Below are 19082 nucleotides of genomic sequence, written 5' to 3' on the forward strand. Positions count from 1 at the left end.
CCCACTCCCTGCCCCCCATACACTCCTGTGTGCGTGCGTGCACGCGTGTGGGTGTTCGTCTATGTGATTGTGTGTGTGTCCTCTTTGTAAGATTTTGGACAATACAAGTCGCCCTTATAGCCAAGGTTCTTGGTCGGGTTACCAATAAGAAAAAATAATCGTATTTTTTTTTTTTTTTGATCCAGAGATATCGTGTGTTATCTGATCCGCAAAAAAGTTGTTTGTTATACAGCTATGCATAATTATTTAACGCTTGAAATGGTTTGTTTCTTCACTGATGTACTATAATGACTGCCTGTAGGTTACAGTTGCTGCCACTGAGACTAATTGTATTTATCGCAATTTAAAACGGTCGCAGGACACGTTTATCTCTATTACTGTTGTCAGAATGTTAGCTGAGTAGAACTGTATTTTATCGCTGCCCAATGCCCAGAAGAGTGTTGTAAAAAAGATAATATGACCGCCATTGATCAACTTGGAAAATTGTTCACTTTGCGTTTAGACGTGGCGTCAATGAATAATAAGGAGAAAATTTCAATTGTAGTCAAGTTTTGAACTCGAAAAATGGATTCTAAGAAATTTGTTTTATTTTGGAAATAAGGCAGCGCTGCCAGATTCTAGGGAGAGTATTATTTATTATTGTCCAACAGATCTCTCAAATAAAGTAGATAAAGTAAGCAGACTTTCCAGAAACATCGGTCACCAGTCATCTGGCTGCACACATTAAACAAAAAGAATGTTAGGAAGACCAAAAACCTGCAGGGTTAGGAGAGGGTCACAGGCTGGAAACCTGCTCTCACAGGTGATGAAATACCGTGAGACAAGTCTCGGGGCGCAGTCGTGTCGCTTAGCTTGCACGCGAGTCTTTTAGGACAGGTCGCACTGTCGGTGCCGCGCGCGCGTGTGGCAGGTCAGGTCGCCCTGCCCTGGTGCCTTGGCCACTGACCCTCCCTCCCTTCTAACTTCATTGGCAGGGGCTGGTTGTCACACTCGCCACGCCGTCCGCCCTCGCCGCGCCCTATCATCGGGATGTCAGTGCCCCCAGCAGCCTCCCCGTGCCGTGGGCAGCACGCCTCTCTCTCTGTCTTCTCTCTTCTCCTCCATTTCCTCCTCGCCATCTCGTTTTTGCTGTCACGACATTTCTCCACTACCTGGCAGGGACCAGCTCCTTCTGCTTATGCACGCGCGCGTACACACACTCACACACATCCATAGACATTTACGCAGGTGCATGGACACACTACACGCTTGTTTGTCTCTTTGGTCACTCTGTTCGCTTGTCTGTATGATCTTCTAAATTCTAGTTTGGTGATTTCCATGGCGTACGTCCTTATCACGAACATTTGTTAAGCCCAGAGGGCGAGGACTGTTGACAGGAACTTCTAGATAACCGATTTTATATTTCTTTCTCATTTACATCTTCATTGCAGCGGCATTTTGACATCTGTTCTTGTAAATTGAGAAGAATCATTTTATTTACTTGTTGTGGTTCTTTCAGCGCACATTATTTTTATTTCAAAGATATAAATAATTATGTAACCGGAAATGAATAGCGTTTGTATATGTTGATGATTTTTGCGTGTTTTTACTGCCTTCTTGTTCATTCACGTCTTTCCTGCATGGAAGGTTAATCAACCCCTCAACCGTTTGGTGTAAGTTTCTATAATCACTCATCTCCTCAGACGGGAAGCAGAACACGTGCTTCATAGTCTCGTCTTCATCCTGTAGGATTTTTTTTTTCTTGAGAGGCGTCCAGGAACTCGCCCACTAAAGCAATCGTTTCTCAGCCCCCTTCTCCTTTATTCAGCTTTAAATCTGTTTAGTTAGTCGTTAACAGTCGCCGTCTCCACAGGGGCGGCATTTCATTCACATTTAAGCTGACATAAAGCTGTCATAGCTGTGGAGGGGCGGGAGGTGCTGTTCACGATGACAAGAGCTATGCCACGAGTAAATATGATTTGCACGCTCTGAAGCATCTTCACTGCGCAGCATAAACAACCTTTAGTTCGCCTGCTCGTCCTCGCAGGTCGTCTTCTGACTTGTCCATCGGATCCTAGTTAAGCGGGACAAATCCCGGTTTGTGGTGTAAGTATTTGTATCATGGTCGGTGCTGAGCAAGAATCTTCTAGGACAAATTAAATTCTTAATCACTCATAACTGTATGGACAAATCTTAAAGACCAAACCAACAGCGTTCATAACTGTTGGCTTATCCTTCAAGAACATGAAAAAAAAAAATCATAATCACTCACAACTTTCAGGCTAAATTTTAAAGGTCAAAATGGAATCATAATTTTCGGGCACACTCTAAAGATGAAAGGAAAAAAAAAGGTAATCACTCATAAATCTGAAAGGACACATCAAACTCGTAATCACCTGTACAGGTTAATGTAGACAGGCAAACCTGACTTTCGTGATTAGTTTATCACAAAACTGTACCAAAAAAATCTGAAAGGTGTTAATCACTTAAAACTTTGTCTTAATCTTAAAGGTCGAAGCGGAATGGCTTGCAATTGACATAAACATTTATCATGATTATTTATCATAATTCTTTGTTCAGATATGTGTATGGCGAAATATCAAAGATGCAAATAACTCACAACTGCAATGTAAGATCTGAAAGCGGAAAAAGCAACAACAAAGTTTTTTAGGCGTTGAGCCTGTATCATGTGACCATAAATCTTGTCCCTTTGTGAGGCTGAGTATTGGAACTTTGCACTTTACCAACGCTTCTGTCTCCATGCTCGCCATGTTTGTCACTCCAGAGTGTGTGCGGTCATTTCTCGTCACTTTGCCATTTATCTGTGAGTTAACAGTCGACTTCCTCCCAGTGAGATCATTCACATTTCACTCTGCAATAATTTGTGTTATCATTGGAATTATCTCCTTACTCTATTTCTGTTTTCAAATAATGACATTAGCACCTTTATCAGAGGAAATAATCAAAACAATTATTATTACAGTCGATTTTAGAGAAGTAGCCTGCATGGATGTTTGTTACGACATGTCACCGAGCAGGCTGGAACAGAATGAATTATCGCGATACTCATGTTGATGTTGTTAGATGATGTCAGGGTAGAGAAGGCGATGTGACCTACTGTTTGACTTGTTCGGAAACACGGAGGATAGCAGGGTGGGGAAGGCACTCAGGGATGGAGGAAGGCTTTTAATGATCCTTCTGCTTTCATCCGATTGAAGCAGTGAACAGTTTTACAGTCGTATACCGCCAGAAACACTAACTTGTGCAAAAACGTTTTCAGCAATAATTATTGGATGACAAGATGGAATCTGTTAGTAATTTAATTTGTAAAGGCTGTGTTTGTTTTGTGTGATGGCGTTGTTGTTGTTGTTGTGTGTGAGTAATGAGCAAGCGCGCGAGTACGAGAGAGCAAACCTGTGTCCGTCATACACCATTGACTATCTCTAACCTGATTTCTCTTGTGGCAGGTGCCCTTGGAGGAGACAGTGGGGGTGTGGGCGGGGTGGGGGAGGTTCACCGCGGCAGCGTTGGAAGCGTGGCCAGCTACTGCCGCACCTCCAGCGCAGGCAGTCTCAGTGGACCCCCCACCCCCACCACCGGGGGACCTCCCAACGCCCCGGGGGCCGGACCCAACACCCCCTTGGTCATCCCACAGCCCGTGAAGCCTCAGTCCCGCGTGAACAAGACCTATCAGTGCAAGATGTGTGATCAGGTCAGTATCTGATGTGTGTGATTTGACCTGTGCACCGTGTTTGATGACGTCAGGGTGTGGGATAGGATCAAGATTATCAAGATAAGTGATCGTGTGGATGCACAACTACATCTCAACTCGAGCTTGTTGTTGAAGAAACATTTTGTAGTTTAGTTGCGCAGTGTACAACAACAGAATTATTGAAGAAATGACTTGAAAATAATTTATTGAGCATAAGTTATCCTCAAGCCATCCAGTCTGCAGACAGGTGTTGTGTGTTTTCTTCTCGTGTTTTGTCTTAGAAATGAGTAGACTGATGTGTCTTTTGATGTTGAGAATCATAAATATGCAAACTTCTTGGAACATCTTGTCAGCATATCTAGTTGATAACATTTTGAATACGGATGTACATACACATTCATCTGAGAAAAGATAACTAAATTTTGTCGCAAGTACAAGATGTGCTAGATGGCGACAGATCATGAATTCCCTCGGATCCAATAAATTCTTTTATTTCATGTAATTTCGTGCACGCTTACATCCTAAAGTCCCTTTAAGGGCGTCTGTAAGGCCACGAGAGACCTGACATGATGCGGCATGAAGTTCAACACGTGCGTGTGGTCACCTTCACCAGCTTGCTACAGAATCTGCACGAGGTGCTACGTCCTGACAGACCACGTGACTCTTGCAGACCTACGTCACGCTGAATGTGCCGCTCATTAGTCCAGACGTTGATCACGTGGTCCTGACGTGACTTTGAACTACTGTGGTCACCATGACGCCAAAGAAGTCGAACGTTTGGCGGAGACTAATGGTTAATGGTTGTGGGTACGGAGATGTCAGGGTACAGGAAGATGATGTAAAGAGGAGGGAGGTTGTTTAGGTGTGTGTGTGTGTGGTGGTGGTGGTGGTTATATTCTATCTGTTGTGTTTGTGTGTGTGAGAGGGTGTGTGATGGATGTGGAGAGGGAGGCGGAACAGTCGTTGCGGAGGCACGTCTTTGTTCTCGTCACGTGTCAAGTTTACGTGAGCGCACGAAGACGGTGATGAGGAAGAGAGAGGAGGGCATGAAACCTGGCTGGGAGGAGCACTTATTAGATGGACTACAACAGATGGCGCGGTCGAAAGCGTGGAAACAAAGCTAGAGTGCAGGGGGAGGGGGCAAAGGGGCGGCGAGGGAGGTTATGAAGTCACGATCTTCACCCTTCACCGCCGCCCACGTTCCAGTTGACAATAGTCAGACGAGGTGGGGTGGGGAGGGATCTTGATGGCTGATCTTTTGTCTTTACATCATATCTCGTTGACAGAGTCCGAGAAATGTGTCTGAACAAGGACAGGTCATCACGAAGGCACAAAGATTGGGGGCGGAAGAGGGTGAGGCGGAAAGAAGAAGCCATTGCTACATAGAATCGTCAGTTCAAACTTCGACGATGTTAACAACAGTGTTGCCAACAAGGAAGAGGAAGGGGAGGTCTACGTTCATCTTAATCTACCGCAGTCATTGTCCGAGTCCGACATACTGGTACTAAGAGTACAATAAATAAACAAATAGAAATGCAGATAAGAATTAAAAAATAAGGCAGATAACATTGCAGTAAAGTGCAGTCAACACAGCTGGGAAGAAAGGTAGACCGTAGAACTGGGAACGAGGCATACGTTAAAACTCAAAATCAAACAGTCCACTAGAGATAGACAAAGCAAAGAGTTTAAGAGAGGAACTGTTGAAGAAGAAAAACTTCACTAAAGGCACTGGAGAATCCGCTTGTTTGCATCCTAGGAATTCAGTTACAGTTGCGAGCATTGGAATTAGAAACGAGAGTTGCTTAATTGTGCAATGCGATGTTTCGGGACTATATCGCGTAGATGCTTGCGAAATATCGAAGGCAGATGTCTTCAGCAGCCCTGGTTTGCTTCTCGTCCATTATCGTCCCCAAAGCAAGAAGAGTCCCGGTCCAAGAGTAGGTTACTTATTTCTTTGGCGGCAAGACTGGCGGAAACACATCTTGTTCTGAAACTTAATCAGGAAAATGTCGTTTGGTTGGGCGCTGTAAGCAATAAGACTTTTGGCTCGTTTGATGGCCCGGAGAGCAGCTGAATGCCAGAGAAGCTGGCATTGTGGGGCTGATCGTCGCAATAACGAGGCAGAGAAAAGGAACAAAGCAGACAGTCGCAGAATGGCTTGCAGGCAAAGTTCGTGGCTCGTAATACAGAACCAGGTTGCGGACTGCAGCAGTACAGCATGCGCCAGGATATGATTGGAGGCCCGCTCACAGAAAAGACCAGCATGTCCTTTTGGACTGAGTTCTTCAACAGACAAGAATTCGTTTTTTCTTTGTCTGCGGTCCTTCACTGCCGCAGCATTTCCGGTGATGTACGTCGCTGACGGGGTGGGTGGTCGAGTCGGAGCAGCTGAGGTTCGCGATGTTGGAGAATGACCTTTGCCTCTGAGCTTCTTTACTAAAAGTCGCAAGGCCATGGAGGAGGAGACCAACAGATTTAATCCATGAGCTGTGGAAAGAACTGACAAAATAAACTAGATAACGCTTGTTCTGGTGCATTTTATTTACCACCTGACTTGTGTGTAAAACAAATTTACTTGCTTCAACTCTCTTCTTACAAATGTCTGTAGAACAAGTCTTTCACATTCCCCTTTTCCCTGCGAGGCGCTAGCCTCTGCCAGACTCTGACAGACCCTCGTCTATCAAAGCTCTTGGTTTCTACACCGTTCAAGAATCTTGGAGCGGAAAGCAGCCATCCACAGACGCTGCTTCGTCACCCAGACAGGCTTCATGCATGAACAGCCAAGATCTGCTCTAACGGCGGAGGGAGCGGGGGTGTAGGGGAGGCAAGGAGCGCTGCCTGTGATGTATGATCATCGTCTTAACTCAGCAGACGCCGGCGAGGGCTTTCTCTTTAAACGGATTTTACTCAACAGCCGTGGAGTGTCGGAATGACTTCTTAAAGCCTTTAAAAGTTAAGTAATGTTACACCTTGCTGAACCTGCAGCGCCAGTCGTCAGCTTCACAGACCCCTGGCTGCTCACACGAGAGGGTATTTTGGGTTTATGAGGCTTTTAGCGGCGCGGGTCGTAAGAGAACCCTCCACGCTAATGAATGGGCAGTCGTTAGGTTAGGATTAAGCACGTCAGGAAGAGACAACTCAGCAAAAACACAAACCGGTCGCACGAGGGCGATACAGCAGTGCCTGCAAATGGCCGCCGTGCTGCTGGCCTCGCTATCGCCTGGGTGCTGCACGGGTTGTGTCTCACGCTTGTTGCTTGTTGGCGAGTGTAAAACACAAATCTTCTCCTCCATCGAAATATGAAACTAACCCACCCACCCGAGTTTTAATTTCACCGTCACACACTGTGTCACAGATAGTCGACTGTACGTGCTGTACGTATATGAAGACCCACTATGGCAGTTGACCTGCAGCGGGAAGGAAAGCAAAGGGGACGAGTAATGTAGATGGGAATCAATCTTAGAAGTGGCTTAACTGTCCCGTTTGTCTCGTTTCAGATCTTCAACACCAAGTCCGACATGCTGATCCACTGTCAGCAGATTCACAAGCAGGACCCCAAGCCCTACAAGTGTCCCACATGCTCCAAGTGCTTCGCTAACTCGTCTTATCTCTCGCAGCACGCACGCATCCACTCCGGCATCAAACCTTACAAGTGTGAGATTTGTGAGCGCAAATTCACTCAGGTCAGCTCTTTTTACTCTTCTCTCTTTGACCTGAGTACCGGGTACAGGCAGGTTGGGTGGTTGTTGATTAGCGTGATGGTGGTGGTGGTTGGTGTGTGGTGCTGGTGGGTCTGGTACTGGTGGCAGTGTCTTGAAGTGCGAAGTCTTGTGCGACTTGGAGTCGTTACCGTTAGAACGTCGCCGGAAGTCCCCGTGGGTTCCTCCTTCCGTAGTCATGGTAACACGCTAACCTTACAGCAGTCTATGTCGGCGCCATTCCCGGTTCGTATCTGATCCCGCTACTTTTTCCCCCAGGCTATAATATTTTCCTCCCACAAACCGATGTAGCATACGCAGTAAAACGGCGATTTTAAGGTACGTTTTTGGAAACATCTGAATTAACACCGCAACTTCTGTCTTTCTAAACCCATGTTTAAAAAAAAACCACGTTAACTATACTATTGTATGAAAAAAATATTTCTTTAAACCGGTAAACATTTTTTAAGTATTACAAGATATGAGTATTAAGTGCAGTGAAAATGTTATCGTATTAAAGAGAGCAATCACGAAAAATAATTTATTATTTAATACGAAAGTATATAATCTCCCTTCCCATCCGTACGTTTAGATTGGGGTGTCTTGACCTTAATGAAGTTTACTGAAGGATTGATTATGGATTAGCCTTATAGCCAAACGCTGAGTAAACAGGAAGTCAAACGTACAGCAAGGTGACAGTCCGCGAGTCTGTCACGTGATTACAAGAAACCGTCCGCACCAAGCAGTAAAGGCGCCTTGTAGATGTTTGCTACACAAAGCCACGTTGTAGGCGATGCTAGTACAGTTGGGATGGTTGCATTTTGAGTGATGATGATTATGATGATGATGACGATGATGATGATGTTTGTTGATGCACTGTGTGAACAAGATTTCACGTTTGACTGTCATTATGCAAATTGTATTTTCTTCTCTCCGTAGCTGACCATTCTGAAGCAGCATATCCGCATTCACACCAAAGAAAAGCCGTACCTCTGCACTCATCTGGAGTGTGGGAAGGCCTTTACCCAGGTGTCTATCTCTCTTCATTGCGCTTTCAGTGATATAATTATGTATTTACACATGTACTTTTGTGTCTGCTCTTATGCGTGAGAATTACATAGGTCTGTGCTTTGTTTGTGTGGTGAGAAGAATTGTACAACGAACAAGCTTGACATGATGCTCGAGTACATCAGTCCTCTGATCGTTTACCAACACTAGCGTCCGTCAGTCAGTATTTTGCTTTGAAACCTGTGTAGAGCTTTGTTTCCTAGCGAATCATTGTTCTTATGTATTTGCATAAATTTCCTTGTTTTGAGAGGAAGGTTCCCGTTCTTTTGATATATCTTTTTCATAGAATTCTGTTGACGTTTTATGTAGTTGAAGAAGGGATCTTTAAGAAGTATTGTGCGAAGTTGCAATGAAAGTGTAGTGAAGTTTGAAGACAGGAGCGAGGAGTTTCTGATGAAGACGTTAACTCAGCCAGTGCTTTGTTTGTAGCTATCTCAGCTGCAGCAGCATGTACGAACTCACACGAACGAAAGACCTTTCCAGTGCATGTACATGGGCTGCGGCAAGGCTTTTACTCAGGTCTCTGTCTGTTTCACAATCATGTTTATGTTTCTTTTTTATGTTTAGTGTAGTCGAGCCAAGACAATTTCTATGTCAGATTAAAGACATTTTTATATTATAAGAGTAATCATGCCCTCATAGATAATTTTTATAACTTCTTTTATTGTTTCAGTAGAGTAACAGATTTTTAATGCTTCACACATGTTGCCATATTTTCCAAAGAATGTTGTGACATATTTTTAAAAGAAGTTATTTTTGGTTTGGGTTAATTTAGGCATAGAAAGCGTTGCTTTAGTGTGTAATTTCCTTAAAGTCTCAGGCATTTAAAGGTAACGCTAAACGGAAGCTAGTCGCTAGCAGAATAAACAGCATAGCAGCTTTTTTCCTGAGGAAGAGAGAAATTCTATCCGTCCTGGTGGTTGGGAGAGGAGGGGGAGGAAGATGAAAGAGAGAGCCACGTATGAAGTAGAAAGCACAGGACACGACTTTGTTTCTTTGCAGTTAGTTGTGCTATTGCCTAGTCGCCGGAAATATTTCACTAGCGTGATTATGTTTCTGTTGTCTGTCCCTCCAGCTATCCATTCTGAAGCAGCATATACGCACGCACACGAACGAAAGACCGTACAAGTGTATGCATTTTGGGTGTGACAAGGCTTTCACTCAGGTGCCCGCCTTTTTCTACTTTTGCCCTCCTGCCTGTCTGCTGTGTTCTTCCATCTTCCTTCACTTGTCTCCCATCTCCTCCTCAAAAAAAGTCAAAATTTACTAGAATGGCAAATAAATCGTAGCTAAACATCCTAGGTCACGTGATTGGGATAGTACAAATATGATCAGACAATGGACTAATGATTCGGAGCGTGGCTTTGAGGTCTACCGGAATGCAGTGACCAGTGACTGGGCAGAACTCGACACAGGATTTCATTTCCCAAAATCTTATTCTCCACCCGCTGATGGCAGTAGCTAGTGGCCAAGATGGAGGGAAAAGTTTATGAGACCACACACCCACATGTTTGTAAGATTATCTCGCAAGTCTCCATTCACTGACTCTGGAGATAACAACCGTGTGCGTAGGTCAACCCAGTCATCGAAAATACAGTGCATTCTTGTAGACCTTTAAGTCATCGACAAATGGTGGTAGTAGTAGTAGCTTTCCTACAATGATCATAAGTAACTTGTACTGTATAATATGGGAGGATCACAGCCCTAAAAGTAAAACAACAGTCACGAGTTTTGTCCTGTTCGAAACTTACTACACCTCTCCCACCCCTCCCACAACAATAATACCGGAGATTGTAGAAGAAAAAGATTACACACGAAGGCCACACGTGAATTGTGTTAAAGGAGGAAATATGTTGGGTTTGTTTAACCACGTGCCTCGCAAACAGACTGATGTGATAGTGAAAGTGAAATCGTGAACCATCGCCGTATAGCTTGTATTTGTGTCTCGTGTACATGTTCTGAAACATTCTACACATCTAGGATTTTAGTACAGAGTGACATTTCTAACTGGCAGACATTGTGTTATTCCAAGAGATAATAAGTGAATCCGTCTGTAATACAACTCGCAAACTAAACTGTAGGTTGCCACATTGGCTGATAAAGTCTGATAATGACTAGAACCATCACAGCGGCTAATTCTTTATTCTTTACCAAACACCGTCGCTTTCCCCGGCCTCAAATAACTGGCTACCATGTCATGGCACGTGACTCGGATCAAATAGTTCTATTGGATAACTAAGACTGCCCACATACTCATGAAGTATCTTAATGCATTCACATGTTTGGCAGAAGATGGAGATGTTCTGACTTCTTCTCGACAATGTTGGCGCAAGCGTAAAATTATCTGGAAATCAATTAGCAGCAAAAAATAAAATAAAATAACAAATAAATAACTAAAAATATAAAATAAAATAAACAAGTTGTACTTCTTGCGATTTGAAATTAAACACTAATTTAATTTTAGCAGTTTCTGCAACAAACGCGTAGGGTTTCTAGTTTTGCTTTATTATTATGCAATTTCAATTTTTATTTTCATTTCGTGTTCTGCGATTTTGTTGAGCTGAATTTTCTCTGACGATGAGCTATTGTTTTCGCTGCTGACTATGATCATATTCCAAGTGTACAATCCCTTCCCTCCCCCCGTGTACTCACAGAAGACGCTGTGTGGATTTTCGTGGTTTTAAAATAATTTCTGTTCCAAAATTTTGACATGAAAGTGATTAAGTGTCGAGTTTATTTTTTGTTCCCCTTACCTTCGCTTTTCTCCGTTCATCCCTATGTAGTCATTGTAAACTGTCCTTGCGGATACATCGGTTGTCTTTAACGGAAGGGCTTCGGTCAGGAACAAGAACTTATTCCAACAGTAGTGTGATATGTCTGAAAAATATTGAGACTACTAGGCACTTCGCGAGCAGGCAGCATGGAGGCCGTTCACGCATTCAGACTACAGACCTTTATTCTTACACATAGAGGTAGGGTAGGCGCAGAGTGACACTTCCCTCACCAGTCCTCGATGATTTGGTGTAATATGTCCATGACATTTAAAAAGAAAAAAAAAAAAAAACAGCCAACAAAACTCGTTATCTTTCTGTGTTTATGTAACTTTAGTTTAGTCTTGCATGAATCTGTTTAGAACACTGAACCTATTGTCATTTAGCGAGCAAGTAAATCTGTTTCCTATCTGGGCAAGAATAAATGGGCACAAACAGTATTGTTATTTTCTGTACTGACGATGTTGCTGCTGTTTTTTCCCTGTAGCTGACCATCCTGCAGCAGCATGTGAGAATTCACACAAAAGAAAAGCCGTATCATTGTATGTACCTGGGCTGCGGCAAATCCTTTACTCAGGTCTCTGTTTTGAACATTTTCTTTTTCATCCTATATGTAGAACCTTCGTGTAGCATCCATTCCCTGCTGTCGTTGCTGAATTAAAGTACGAAAGCCCCTCCCCAGACCGATTAAAACAGTTAAAAACCGTCGCTTAATGAGTTAACTACAGGAGAAGGAGTCTCGGCCCTAAAACACTCACCCTGTACTTAGGTCTTACTTAACTTTGTATCCGTGGCGTGTAGCCAGCTTCCAAACTAAGTCAAACTTGTTGGCACCAAATTTTGATTATCTTACACACTAGAAGAGGGGAATAGAAGCCGAGACCGCTTTTTTTCACGGTCCATTAAACCTTGGGTGTATTGCCATGAGCCATCAAATCCGGACTCTTGGGAAAAATAAACTAAAAAGTAAAAAAGACAAACGCACTGCCAAATTGAAGACACCTCGTGTAGTAGTGTTTGTACACTGAGTTGGCCAATGAGTGTCTTTCTGTTCCCCAGCTGGCCCACCTCCGAGCGCACATCCGCATTCATACTAACGAAAGGCCGTACAGTTGTATGCACGAAGGGTGTGGCAAGTCTTTCACGCAGGTCTTTATTGCTTTCTTTATGTCTGCTACTTACCACCAAATGAATAAGTCAGTCCTCTGCCAAACCATTTTCTGATCCATTCCGACGAAGTTTACAAACACGTAAGAGAAGATGAATAGTGGAATGAAGGGCAGCGTGTAAGATACATTTTAAGATAGACAATAATGCAAAGCTCTTGATTTTGATTTTTGGTTTCGGATTTGTTTTTAAAGTTCCAAAATTAGGCTTTAAAAAAAGTTAACAGCTGAGTTAACCTTGTTTTAATGCAACGATTGCTTGTAGGCAAATGCATGCCACAATGTAGCTAGTGTTGGTAAACAAGAGTGGATGGGAAAGGCTAATGTTGATTGTTGTCTTCTTTTCTAGCTAACGCAGCTGAAGCAGCATGTTCGCATACACACGAACGAAAAGCCATACAGTTGCACACACGAGGGGTGCGGCAAGACGTTCACTCAGGTGTCTATCTCCTTGCACTTTCTCTCTCAGTTCTTGAAACCCCCCTTGTATCTAGTCACTAAGTTCCATGTCTCAGGCTTGGGAAAGGAGGTTGAGGTGGGAAAGGGGGAGGAGGGGAGAAAGCTGATGTGCTCTATTCCAGCTTACCTCGTAAACACTGACCCGTAACATGGCATGGTCTTTCTGAGTATAATGTACCTTACAGTCCAGCTAAACTCTTGTACTAATTTATAAGGTGAAAAATAGTTGTTTGATAAGATTTACATTAAATTTCAAAAAATAAAGTTTTGGAAATTTGACAAATTCGGAGATGTGAGAGGACTAAGATAGTTTCAGTAAAAGTTAGACTCACCAAAACGGACATGTTCCGGACTAAAACCCTAGACTGAAGTTTCCATTTTCAGTTTCAGTGTTACAAACATAATTCTGTAACGTCTAATATGGCATTTTGTTGCTCAGAACAAACGTTTTCATGTTAAATTCAAACGCTTGCCTCCCCGGCACAAGTGAATACTTCTTACTACTCATGATGGATTACGACATAGAGAAAATGTCAGACATGTGTAGCTGCAGTACAAATAGTATAGACATAGAAAGCCTTACCAGTCTAGGATGTCTATGACTGAAAATCAAGGCAACGCTTCCAAGCACTTTCTAGCCGACAAAACTAATTTTGGAGAAGAGCCTGCCAGCACATACAGAAATGAATGATGTACCCTAGCTTGATTCTATCACCTGAATGTAAGGTGCAGAGCTAATCACCCTCCCCCCATCAAGACAATGATGATAATTTTTAATAAATCAGTTTGCTATCCCTCTAATTCACACAATAGTCCAGACCTTTTAGCAATACAAGTATATATAGGTATAAGCGTTAAGTTTCTTGTACACATTCTAAATGTCCTCCACACCAAAATTCATCAAATAAGAGGAACTAGTCCCAGTTAGGTCCCTAGACTAGTGCCTAGCATGGTGCCAGGTGTCCCTGTGTACAGGACGTATGTCAGGCGTGTCAGTGTTTACAGGTGCGCTGGCCGTGCAGTGATCCATGTTTCTGTTGTCTTATTTTAGCTCTCACAGCTCCAGCAGCACGTTCGCACTCACACGAACGAAAGACCGTACCGCTGCATGCACCAGGGTTGCGGCGATACATTCATTCAGGTGTCTATCTAACTTCCTCTAATCGTTCATTCTAGAACTGTCCTTTTGTCTTCTAGATCATGGGATGACTTCATTCTCTTAAATGATTTAACAAAAATACCGTATTTATTTTAATAATAACCCTTGCTATTATTCTGTTTTTCTAACTGGTACGAGCTTCTCATTTGCTAGGTTCCTTTTTTGTCGAAATCTTTTTTTTTTCAAAAATCATATTTTATTTCAGTGACATAATGAACACAGAATTAAAATTTATAACTAGGATACTTTGGGCAAACATGAAATCAAAAACTATTTTTAAAAACAGATTTGATTAAATATTCAGATTCCATTTGACATAAAATTTGATAAAGACTTAACGATAGGCAAAAACAAACTTTAAAACCTCATTTAGTAAAGTTTTTTTAAACTCTCAAAGCAAATATAGAGTCAAAGATATAACTCAAGCATATCCCACCCACCTCCCTAAGTAGGTGATCTTTTCTATTTAGCAAAACCCTAGGTTTGGACTGAGTTCAGGTTATCCTTGCTGAAGTAAACGTTTATACAGGTGACTGCGACGAAAGAATGTAACCGGTGGTTTGCCTCTACAGCTGCAGTTTAAACACTGGACCTCTACTTAACGAACAGTTGAGACAGACCCCAAACTAGTAGCTGTAGCTGACTGCTTCCCGAGACCAAATTGGCTAAAGTTCTCTCTTTGATTTTCCCTTCCGATACGGGGAATGGCTGTAGACGTGTAGGTAGATAGCAGGACTGTTTCCACATGTGAGAATAACTTCCTACCTTTTAACGCTGCGGTTTTAAAAGACATCAGAGATTTAAGTAAGGGGATCGAAGCTGAATAATAAGCCGAGCACCTTGATAAGGGATGCTGAAGTGCAAATCGAGTCAAAACAAAGAAGGAAATGCTCGCTGACAAAGAAAAGCCTCTGATTAGCACCTGGGTGTCTGTTAAAATAAATACGGTACTCCAGTTTAGTTTTTGAACACTGGTTTTAGCATTTTTGAGAGAGCGCAAGCCTGGCAAGCCTGTAATTGTCTCTACAATGGGTGCATATCAGTGGCTTTAATTGACAAGAGCCGAAACTACATGACCTGACAAAGAAATTTTATCTTTAAAACTTTGGCAAGAATGGCAATGAACAAGTCACATGCTAAGAGCAGTGTTCTAGAACTAAGTTGGTTACAAACAGCTAACTTGAGATTTTTAAAAAAAATTTGTGTTTCTTTTTCTAGAGGCGGAGCGCAAAAGGGGCGGCACTTGCCTTGTTCTTTGTTAAGAGCCACGCAGATGCTTCTGACTAGTTCTTACTTGCCTGAAAGCTTTTGCTCGACGTTTCACGATAATTTTTATACAGGTTGTCCCCCACGTAGACTTGTCCACGGCCTCGTCCAGATGAATTGTGCGATTTCATGGACTCAGTACCACGCCAACTTCAAACCAGGGGGAAACTAATGCAATCGGCCAGGACGAAGTATTTACAAAACACTAGCATTTTCTTTGGGAGGGTAACAAGAATGAATGGAGGCATGGAAGATAAGTAACTAACAATGGGCAGGACACATTTAAGCCCTGCAGCAGAAAACAAACCCAGTTGGGAAAAAAAGGACAAGAAAATAAGGATTTCTCAGATGTGAACGACTGTTGCCTGTAAAAAAATGACGTTTTAAGAAAGACATATGCTGTCTGTGAAACTACTGCAATAAGACATCCATCTGTTTTACAAAACCCAATGTCTTTCCATGGAAAATAATGCAGGACTGTTTTGAGAGGAGGAAGCTGGCGAAGGGGTCGGACAAAGAGAGAACGAGGAAGAACGAGACGTCATCTGGAACAGCAACCGCACCTTCATCGCCGTCGTCTTGTCTTCTGAGAGGGTTATCGCCACGATGACACGCTTCAGCACTGCCGGGACACGAGCGAGGCGGGCCATAGGAGCCGCGGACAGGGTTTGGCCTCCAGGCTGGCGCCTTAAGACAGAAATCTCTTGGCCTCTCAGGTTCCACACACAAATGTCGCCATCCCGTAAGCGATTTGCGGAGCTTTCCTCACAGCGCAAATTTGCCAGCTCAAGGATTAGTTCTTTCGATGCCATCTCTTTAAGTCCAAAGATCGAATGCCACCACGTGATCTGATCTCGTTCCCCCTTGCTCCCCGTTCCTTTCTCCCATGCTCCTGATTGTCCTCCCGCAGACGGCAGCAAATGTTGGGAGTCATAACCATAGTTTTGCGCGCGAATTTTTAAGGGTGAGAAACGGAGGGCTGAATCTGAGAAGGAGTAGGGTGGTGCTGGGTTCATTGTCGCTTTTTTCCTCAGCCATCTCAACGTGGATGCTTGCAGACGAAAAAGAGGCCGGATAGCGCTGACGCTTGGCAGATTTGTGGTGTTCTCCATTTCAAAATGAAGCTGTTCATTACAGAGACTGATCGAGGAGATGTGTGGGACACAGAAGGTAGCACTTGCACGCGCGTCTCTCAAACGTGACACAAATATCGCTGATTAGCCAGGTAGTATTACAGCGATTGGTTTGAAGCAATCGTAAGATGTTTGTTACGACCAATTCAGTCGTTGGTGCACATTCCGCCCAGATACTGAGGTAAAAATCCTGTTTTTGTCTTGTTTGTGTACGAGTATAACTTAGCCGTACGGAATTAAAAAAAAAGTAGGATGCTAATCAAAAAGACACCCCGCCTAAAAGCTAGGATAACCGCTAGAATGGGGAAGCGTTCCCCTGTCCCCAAAAGTCCCTCCTGCTAGTGTAGGGAGTGTGGGATAAAAAGTAGATCATTAGTTTAAACAAAGGGTTGCATACAAACTGCGCTAAAATACTTTTAAATACTAGAATGATATGTTAGCCAAAAAGCTAATTCTAGTGAATGTCATTTGCGATTTCCTCTTGACCAAAGCCCAAAAGTTTGCTTTTGTTGTGCTCATTTCATTTTTTTTCTTTTGTGCTTCTTCTCCTTCCTATGCCTTTTTGTTGTTTTCTTGAAGTATTTAGGTCTTAATACCTGCTTTTATATCTAACTCATTGTATACTGTACAATCATCTTCGTAATAAACAGATACTTCTACAATAGTCGCTTTGCCAGAATGTTATTGCCCATTATTTAACTGTAAATTTTCAGTCATCAGTAAAGCTACAGTTTTTACAAGTTCACAGATGAATAAAAGAAAAAAAAAAAAAAAGAAAAAGAAAAACACCAAAAGACCCTAGGTGATGATACTTTTGTCACTGAAAAACAAAGTAAATTTTAGGTCACACAACAATATCAAAAACTCGTTTAATTCTAGGTACTTACTTTAATTCTTACTCTAAAGTAAGTCTGGTAGTGATAACTGTTCTTAACAATACTAATGATATGGTTTTCATCATGTAGTTCATCAAAACAGTCAGCTCTAAGAAATTGCTCTGCTGCAATACTCAAATTCAGCATAAAAATAACATTCTAAATTTCATACATTCTGAATGACAGCATTCCTTGCTCTTGACTTCATTATCTCACTAAACATAAATAAATAAGAGCTACATGATCTAACTAAATAACATGAGGAAGTTAACTTGTATCTCGATAAAGTATGTGAAGATAACATAATCATAATCTCACGGATTAAAAGAAGTGTATCTAAATAAATCACTTGCATAATCTGGAAAAGAAGTTCACAGTGACAGTTCGGCTTCCGTAGATACACCATCATCACCCCACCCCCATCAGACTCAAAGAATTCTCTATTCTTAGAATCCCCAATACATGATAGAATGTATTTATCTGTTGAGGCTTCCATTGTTGTGCTGGCAGCATTTTAACGTGCGTGCGCCCCTCTGCTATCTGTGTGTTGCAGCTGTCGCATCTGCAGCAGCATATTCGTACGCACACTGGCGAAAAGCCGTACAAATGCATGCACCCCGGGTGCGGCAAGGCCTTCTCGCAGCTGTCTAATTTGCAGTCTCACTCACGCTCACACATGACGGACAAACCCTTCCGCTGCAACTCCTGCTACAAGTGCTACGCCGACGAGCAGGTACCCACACGTTGACCTTTGCCCTGTGCACTCCACCATGCTTCTTTCACTCACCTTCTGCTTACTGTCATCATCGCACGACTGATTGAACGATCGCTAGATGAAGCACATGATTTGGAACTTTTCCTTCGACAAAGTATTTGTTGAAAAATAAAGCCTTGATGTTAGAGTTGATACGATATGATCTATACGATGCGATCTATAAGCCATTATATGTTGTTTGTATGAGTTTTGCGATGATATCTGTTGCAGAGCCTGAGGGAGCATATCCCCAAGCACTCGGACACAAAGCACCTGAAGACGCACATTTGCCACATTTGCGGCAAGTCCTACACACAGGTCAGTAGTTAGAATTGTGTATGTCTGTGAAAGACTCACCGTTACTTCAGTCATGTGGCTGTAAGCATGTTTCTAGCTGTCTAGAAATTAGCAAGTAGCTTACCGTGATCATGGTCACTTAAAAGTGTCATCTCACACACAATAGAAGTATCCAGAATGGAGGACAATCAAAAGAATAATAAATAAAAAATGCGCATAAAATAAAGATAGAATTAAAATATCCAGTGCAAACAGCTCAGTTTCGTGCAACTCCACTGGTCACAGGAGACCTATTTGACAAGGCACATGGCCAAGCACTCCCAGGACCCCAGTAACCCCAACGGCATGGGCCCCAAGCCTCTGCCCCACCCTATCAAGCAGGAGCCTGTTGAGCCTAACGACCGGGACTTCATGCCCCACCCCCATGATAAGTCGCCCACCGACCTGGGGCCCAGCAACACTGGCAGCACTGGCCCGGACGCCGGCGGCGGAATTGGCGGAGGTAGGTTCCCCACTACCACTACCACCACATGCAAATTCGTTTTACAAGTAGCTGTACCGAATATAAAAACAAAACACACTATCCAGAATCTAGCAAACACTCATTGATCCGCACTACGGCAGACATTTCACTTTGGCCAAACTGTTTGTGTCTTTAGGTGAATAGCGGATATTAGGTGGTGAGCGTGCCACGGACGACAAATATTTAGACCATCTCCAGGCCCATGGCTTCCTGAGATGAAGA

At 43.0% G+C, this 19082-nt stretch overlaps 1 protein-coding gene across 30 annotated transcripts in view; it reads left to right on the plus strand.

The window, feature by feature from the left end:
- LOC112556085 (zinc finger protein 678-like) overlaps positions 1-19082 on the plus strand; it is a 248897-nt gene that overhangs the window by 218298 nt on the left and 11517 nt on the right. For 14 of the 30 annotated variants that reach the window (XM_025224701.1, XM_025224708.1, XM_025224710.1 and 11 more), the window contains 12 exons: positions 3447-3691; positions 7189-7374; positions 8329-8418; positions 8887-8976; positions 9533-9622; positions 11716-11805; positions 12288-12377; positions 12744-12833; positions 13905-13994; positions 17840-18019; positions 18272-18358; positions 18623-18839. In XM_025224701.1, the coding sequence (XP_025080486.1) occupies positions 3447-3691; positions 7189-7374; positions 8329-8418; positions 8887-8976; positions 9533-9622; positions 11716-11805; positions 12288-12377; positions 12744-12833; positions 13905-13994; positions 17840-18019; positions 18272-18358; positions 18623-18839 (1545 nt within the window). The remainder of the gene's footprint in view (positions 1-3446; positions 3692-7188; positions 7375-8328; positions 8419-8886; positions 8977-9532; positions 9623-11715; positions 11806-12287; positions 12378-12743; positions 12834-13904; positions 13995-17839; positions 18020-18271; positions 18359-18622; positions 18840-19082) is intronic. The other 16 variants (XM_025224707.1, XM_025224706.1, XM_025224705.1 and 13 more) reach the window with 16 other exon arrangements.

This window comes from Pomacea canaliculata, linkage group LG2 (assembly GCF_003073045.1).
Source record: "Pomacea canaliculata isolate SZHN2017 linkage group LG2, ASM307304v1, whole genome shotgun sequence".
NCBI lineage: Eukaryota > Metazoa > Mollusca > Gastropoda > Architaenioglossa > Ampullariidae > Pomacea > Pomacea canaliculata.